Source organism: Ammospiza caudacuta, chromosome 2 (genome assembly GCF_027887145.1).
Source record: "Ammospiza caudacuta isolate bAmmCau1 chromosome 2, bAmmCau1.pri, whole genome shotgun sequence".
Lineage (NCBI taxonomy): Eukaryota > Metazoa > Chordata > Aves > Passeriformes > Passerellidae > Ammospiza > Ammospiza caudacuta.
The window spans coordinates 19,583,774-19,590,475 of NC_080594.1; the positions used below are offsets into that span (position 1 = coordinate 19,583,774).

At 43.4% G+C, this 6,702-nt stretch overlaps 1 protein-coding gene across 1 annotated transcript in view; it reads right to left on the reverse strand.

Annotated features, from left to right (window-relative positions):
• The window catches only part of MYH15 (myosin heavy chain 15), a 45,538-nt gene extending 40,321 nt beyond the window's left edge, over nt 1–5,217 (reverse strand). Inside the window, exons 1-4 of the mRNA XM_058825030.1 lie at nt 5,200–5,217; nt 2,225–2,374; nt 1,072–1,175; nt 408–551 (exon numbers count right to left, since the gene is read on the reverse strand). Coding sequence (XP_058681013.1) covers nt 408–551; nt 1,072–1,175; nt 2,225–2,318 — 342 coding nt within the window. The 5' untranslated portion in view covers nt 2,319–2,374; nt 5,200–5,217. The remainder of the gene's footprint in view (nt 1–407; nt 552–1,071; nt 1,176–2,224; nt 2,375–5,199) is intronic.
• Between the last annotated feature and the right edge of the window lie 1,485 nt (nt 5,218–6,702).

Genomic DNA, 6,702 nt, shown 5'->3' on the forward strand with positions numbered 1-6,702 from the left:
TGATGAATACCAAAATACCGACCTAGGGTTGGCTGGAAAAATCAATGGATTCCTTTGGCTGATTTAAAACACAATTGAATGCAGCTAACTGGGAGCAAAAGAAATCCCCATGGCTGGCGTTGACATAGATTAATATTAGAAGATGAAAAATAAACTGAAAAATAAAATAAACTGGTCTCCCCACCACCTTGACTTAAAAAAAATGTTCCCCACGACCCCTTTCCTAGGCAAGCAAGCAAAACTAAGGAGCCAGGCACCATCTTACTGATTCAGTTTTGTGTTTGTACTCGGTTGACCCTCACTTTTGTGACTTATCAGAGTTGTAAAATGAACATGAACACATATTCACACACGATGTCAGCACTTGAAATGCAGGTTGCTAAATCCACCCCTGCACTGGCCCTTACATAGATCATCCAGTTGCTGTAGCGTTTCCTCAGGTTGTACAGCACAGACGCCTCGTTCAGGTGGGTCAGCATAGACATGTCCTCAATCATGTCGAATTTGGGAGGGTTCATGGTCTGCACGTCATCTTCTTTTATAGTCATGGTCTGCAAAGACAAACAAATACAGCAACACTGGAAGACACTGGGATTATCTGTTGCTTCATACACCTTATGGAAGAAAACAGATTTTTCCCTCAGCAGAGGGAAGTTCTTCAGGTCAATCTCTGCCTATGTGTGCAATACTGTGTGTTTCCACAGGTATCAGAAGAATAGGGGAAGACTGAGATGATAAAAGTAAGAAGCAGGATGCTATGGCTGCAAAGTAATCCATGAAATTTGGCTAGAGCCTGGGTTTTTAGCTCTGGGCACCAAACCAGAACTGGCTGGTTGCAAACCTCCTGTCACAGCCCTCCCGCGGCTGGGCGGCGGCTGATGCTCACCCACCCATGACTGCATTGCTGGTTTTCCCTTGGTGGATTTTCATGTGTTATCCTACCCTGGCATCAGCTACTGAGCCTTCCCATTCACAGCCCATCTCATGAAACAAGCAACTGAACTGAAACAAGAACAATTCTGTAGCTTGCAGTTCTGGCCCTTTTAGTCGCAGACAAAACCAGTTTTGTACCCTTCCATCCGTTGTCTGCACGGTCACTTTGCCTTCACTGGTTTCTGTAATTTCAGCTTCAACGTAAGCTTTCTTTTCATCAGGAACCCAACATTTCTTCTTCCCTGTGAAATTAAGAAGACTGAGGGTTCACAGCCTGGCATCAAACAGCAACACCATGTCTAGCTAAGTGAGATTGCTGGATTACTTTTTCTGCAGAAGCGACACAAAACCTCTGGCATTGCAGCAGATTGGCAGTGCTGGGAAGCTGTGTGATGAGGCAGAAGGCATAGGGCTCCCAAATTTTGTCCTCCTTTGAAACTACTGCTCAGCTTCCTCTAGATCCTTCTAGCACAAGGTGTCAAAATATTTCACAAATGCTGGCTAAGCCTCAGCCTCCATGTAAAATCCATAATCATTATCACTAGTGTGCAGATGGAGGAACTGAGATTCAAGCCCAAATTAAGGCATTTGCTAAAAAGTCACACAGAGAATTTCAAACTGTTCAAGGAATCCAACCCACATTATTCAACTGCCATCTATCAGATTTAACCTTATTCCTTCTCATTCTTCTGAGTATTGTGTTGAAAAACAGCAATATTAATAACTCACATTTAGTAATGTATGTGCCTTTTCAGAGTTCAGAGCAGCTGCACAAGATTTTAGGTCTTAAGTTACAGCAACTGTTGTGAATAGTGAAAGGAGGCAGTTGATGAATTCACACTTACTACTGAACCTCAGGGCTCATAGAAACTTGTTCAATGAAAAATAAATTATGGGGAACTAAAAGCTAACATCACATTATTATACAAGCTGCAAAGCAAATAAGACATCTAGTCAGGCCACAGAAACATCAATGTCTGTTGTTTTTCTCTAAACCTGACAGAGAGGTTATTCCCCTTTTAGCAGAGCAGTACCAATACACCTTGCTTCTAAATCCAGATAAACACTTACTTGTCATAGATTGTTTTTAATTTTTACTGTCTGGGAGTTTTTAATAGCTTTGCAGAATAAAGGAACCCAAATTTGGTTGAACCAACATGAGCAGCACAGCAGTGACAACGGAGGCTTTGCATCCTGCTTTGCTCTGCATTTCTTTGACTCCATTCATACGTAACCCTTACCCCTGTGAACTAGCCCCTGGCAGCACAAAGGGTGTGAATCAGCAACTCACCATCGAAGGCCACGGTCTGAGCCTTCATCAGCTCCTTCTCACTCTTTCGGAGGTAGGGAGCAGCCTCCCCAAACTCTGACATATCGACCATCATCTTGGCAAGGGGTCAAGGTGGCACAAGCTCACAGAGGAAAAAGAAAGGTACCCAGTCTACCAAAGAAAGAGGGGGAAAAAACAAAACAATCATCTATTCCGTGAACAAACAAAACAATCATCTCTTCTGTGAACAATGTCAGGCAATATAAAAAGCTCAGCATAACATGGCAGGTGGCTGATCAAAGGGATGATTAATGTTAAACACAAATGCCTAACACAGATTTGGGACTAGACTGCACTTTTAGTGAAACCCTTCCTTGCCTCCATTTATTGAAAGTCAGACAGGTCTTGAAGGCTTCTAAACCTCAACACTGGTAGCAGTTATCTTCACAGGAAGATTTTGTCTCTTCTTTGTGGCACATATGGTGCTTAAGAGCAGGAGGGACCACTTGAAGCTGTGATTTTAAAAACCACTTAGCAGGGCCTCCTCTGGCCCCTTTCAAAATGGCCTGGAGCAAAGGTACACTCTCCCGCAGGTCTCCCTGGGGCTGTGCCCTCTGCCGATCAAAGCACCATCTCAGGCAGTGTTTTCTGGGAAACAAGGAGCAAGACTTCACTGCTGCCAAGCTGCAGGGATGCATGCCCACGCTCTGACTGCAGAAAGTCAGCACTGCAGCTGGAAACAGCTCTGCTCCCTGCAATTCTCCGGTTCAGGAATTAGCATGGCAATAAGAACAGGACTAACAGGGCTCTGGGAGGTCCTGTGCTGGTGCTGCTCCCTCTGAATTCACCAGGCTGGGCATCTCCCTGCAGTAGGGCATGGCTTAGGGCAAGTGCATCTGAAGAATTGGTGCAAGGGCTTCATATGTTTTCAGATTGCTTTGAGCTTATCAGTCCAGCTTAATACCTACCCTTGTTATCTCAAATGACAAGGGCACAGTGTTTAGGAGTCTTTTTTCATGAAAGAGAGGGCAGGGGACATGGGTCTCAGTGAGACTAATTTGCTGCGTTTGTACAGCCAAGTAATTAATTTTTGTACTCTCTAAAATCATCACACAGATATGATGGGTTTCTTTTTTTGTTTATTTTTTGAGATTTTTTTACAGACTTAGACATAAATACTTACACACACATAAATTACTCAGCGTGTTTCCCAGCCCTTGTCTAAAAGAAGTTGCACTGCTACAAGGTGTACACACACAATTTTAGCATTTCAGGGATTTTTGTTTGTTTGGGTTTTTAAAGTCAGGACGCCATTTGACTACTACTTAAAGCTGCATAAGTGACCCTCAGGTTTATTTCTTCCCTTATTTTATTTACTGTGCAATATCCAGGCCAGCTGGATAAATTTTCAAGACCCCTATCAAGACAGACACTGTAGTCTTTCAAAATTTAATTCAATTTATTTCTAACAAAATTCTGGTAGAGATAAAAACTCCTTGTCAACCAAGGCAGATTTTTTTTCAACATGTTCCTCCAAGGGAACATAAAGCCCTAGACAGCAGAGTTGCCAAAGCATTACATCCAGCCCTCTCCCAATGCTGCAGTAAAAGCTTGATACCTTCTGCCTTGTTGCTGTAGAGCAAAAATTTTCTTTCTCAGAACTAGCCTATTTTTTTCTAGATTTTTAAGTAATTTGTTAAACCTTAATCTTTTCAAAGATTAATCACATACATAAGCACAAGAATCATCAGTTATTTAACACCATCTGAACTGGCTAAAATTCCCAGCTGGAGACCCAACTTAATGGCAGAGACTCTCTCTCCCTAAGTGTGTCTCATCTCTAGTGGAGCAATGAAATCACATCAGTTCAGACATTTAAACAGAACATCATTAGAGCACATAAGTGTAATTTCACATTAAATGTGCAAATGCCAGAGGGGCCCTCCAGTGTTAATCTCTAGGACCCAAGGCAGGTCCCCACAAGTCCTAGAATACACTAAAGTGCTCTGAATCACTTTTGTGCAACCTGGCTCCATTTGCAGACCTCCTAGGGACAGTTCCTCAGCTATCACCTCCTTATCTCTTCCTTTTTCCCCCCTCATGTTCAGGGTGGACCCTACAGCGAGTGTGTTATGGTGTAAAGCAGCATTCTGGCAGCTGGGAGAGAATCCTTTTCCTTCAGCAGCCCAGGTGTTTGGAGTTACAGCAGAGGCTGGAGCCCAGGCTGTGCACACCCTGGGGTGCAGAGAATTCATTGAGGCAATTCCATCAGCAAATACAAGAAGTGGAAAATTTTGTTTTGTTATGGATGCAAGATTATGCAGAATAGTTGGGAAAGAGAAGGCTAAAGCTAAAGGTGTTCCCTTTCAACCTGTTGTAGCCAACAACAGAAAGAGCCAGCCCTTGTATATCAGCTGTAAGAGATCCTTGAAAATGCCTGCTCCCTGTGGAAAGCCTATACTGTTACATAGAGTGAAGTGGCATGCCCAGGACCAACAATTTGATGGTGCATCCAGGCTTGGAAAAAAGGGACTTTGTCTTTGCCACTGCGGTGGCACTGCCTGGCCAGGAAAGGGAGCCCAGTAATGCTCCAAGGGCTGTAACTCAGGCTGGATTAAAGAATGCCTCGGACCAGCAAGCTGCTTAAAATTGCAAATTGCAAATAAACCATCATCTCTCGCAGATGATAGAGAAGGCAAAAAGATGACTTGCAGGCACTGGCTAATCATTTCACTCAGATGCATAATTACAGGGGACCTGACACTTCCTAAGTGGTTATTCTGGCTGGATAAATGAATGCACTGATGTTAGAGAAAAAATATGTATTTGCTACTCTACCATTCGATCAGCATCCTACAGTGACAATCACAGGCTAGATATTTACTGATCCTACTGCTAAAACTTTAAGCCACATGAAAACCTTAATCATATCAAACCCACAGTACAGTATTAGAGCACGGCACCCACACTTAAAAGTGAGAGAGGTTGGTACTCACCCTGGAGAGCACACAGAAAGTGTCACGGCTCTGCCTGGTCCAGGCTTTATATGCCCCTATCTCAAGGTCACTGCTGATAACTGTTTAAAGGCATCTGCAGTTTTCCCCCATGCCTATATTTGTCTGCTGGATCCCAGCTGAGGAGACAATGAATGCCCAGGGAGGGGACACGTGTGGCTGTGCCCCGACAAAGGGGGCAGGAATGTCAGTGAGGAATGGCACTCTTGGTCTCACCACGCCTCGCCATGCTTTCATTCTTGCTCCATGACTTCATGGAAGAAGCCTTTCCTGCTTCTGTGTTTTCACTAGGGCAAGAATTGCTTTTCCAAGTGCTTCAGAACTTAATTACCGTGGGTTCGTAGGTGTGTGGGTGTGGGTGTGTGTGTGTGTAAATTAAGACTATTCAGACATGACTCCTCTGGAATATGAAAATCAAAGCTTTTTGCACCAGGAATAAGTTATTATTAAGGGAATTTGGTTATGTGAGCCAAATTCCCTTCAAGCAACAGGGATAGGAAGTGGGCTCTCGCATCCCAGCCAAGGGCTTTAAAACCCCTTTTTGGGCCCCAGGAATTTTAAAACCAAGACTACAGGCTCAGGTTTGGAATACACAGGTGTTCCCCAGTTTATGAACAAGTCAAGACAGGAAAGAAATCTAAGAATGTATTGAGTCTGCCCAGAAAGTGAATCACAGATAAAGAACAAAGTAAGCAATTTTAGTGAGCCCTTTGCTTCAGGAAACTAATTTATGAGTCCCAATTTAGGCAATGTCTGGCCTTTTTATTGTAAACTCATTTTTCCTGTGAAACAAGCACCACGATTAACTCAGGTCTCATTTCATTGCAACCCATAAATAACAAAACAACTGACACTGCCAGACTGATTTGCTTTTACCAGCACAGGTAGATATATAGGTTTCCTTTGGTTCTAGCATAAGCTGAATATAAAAGCAGAAAGGAAAATAAATACTGTGAATAATGCTTGTTGGCCACAAGGGAAGACAATATATTTGTGCTCTACAAAACTCAATTCCAAGGAAGCAAGGAGGGAGCTTATCCACAACTTCATTGAATTCCTAGATACCCACAGGAACAAGTGGCTTGGTTTGTGACCAGGCAAGAAGGAAAATGTCTGCATAGTGAGTCTGCTATTTTTAAAGCTGTTATGCTGATGACTGGACAGGGACAGGTTGTACAGAAAAAGTTGGTTTGTAAGAAACAGGAATTTCTGGAAGTGATAGGCTCAAAGACAGGAGACTGATGTGGCAGCTCTGAGGATTTGAGCACTTTGGTAACTTGGTATTTTTAGCATTTGGGGAATGCAACCAAGAGATAGAGAATCACTACTGCTGTGCTAGAGACAGGCTCACCTCCAGACAGACTGGAGAAAAGAGTGCTCTGCTGGGAGCAGAGACAGGGATAAGAGCTAGGGATGGAGCTTTCCATCCCTGGTCTGGCTGGATTCGTCTGTGAAAGGAACTTGCTCTCCAGCTGAACACAAGCA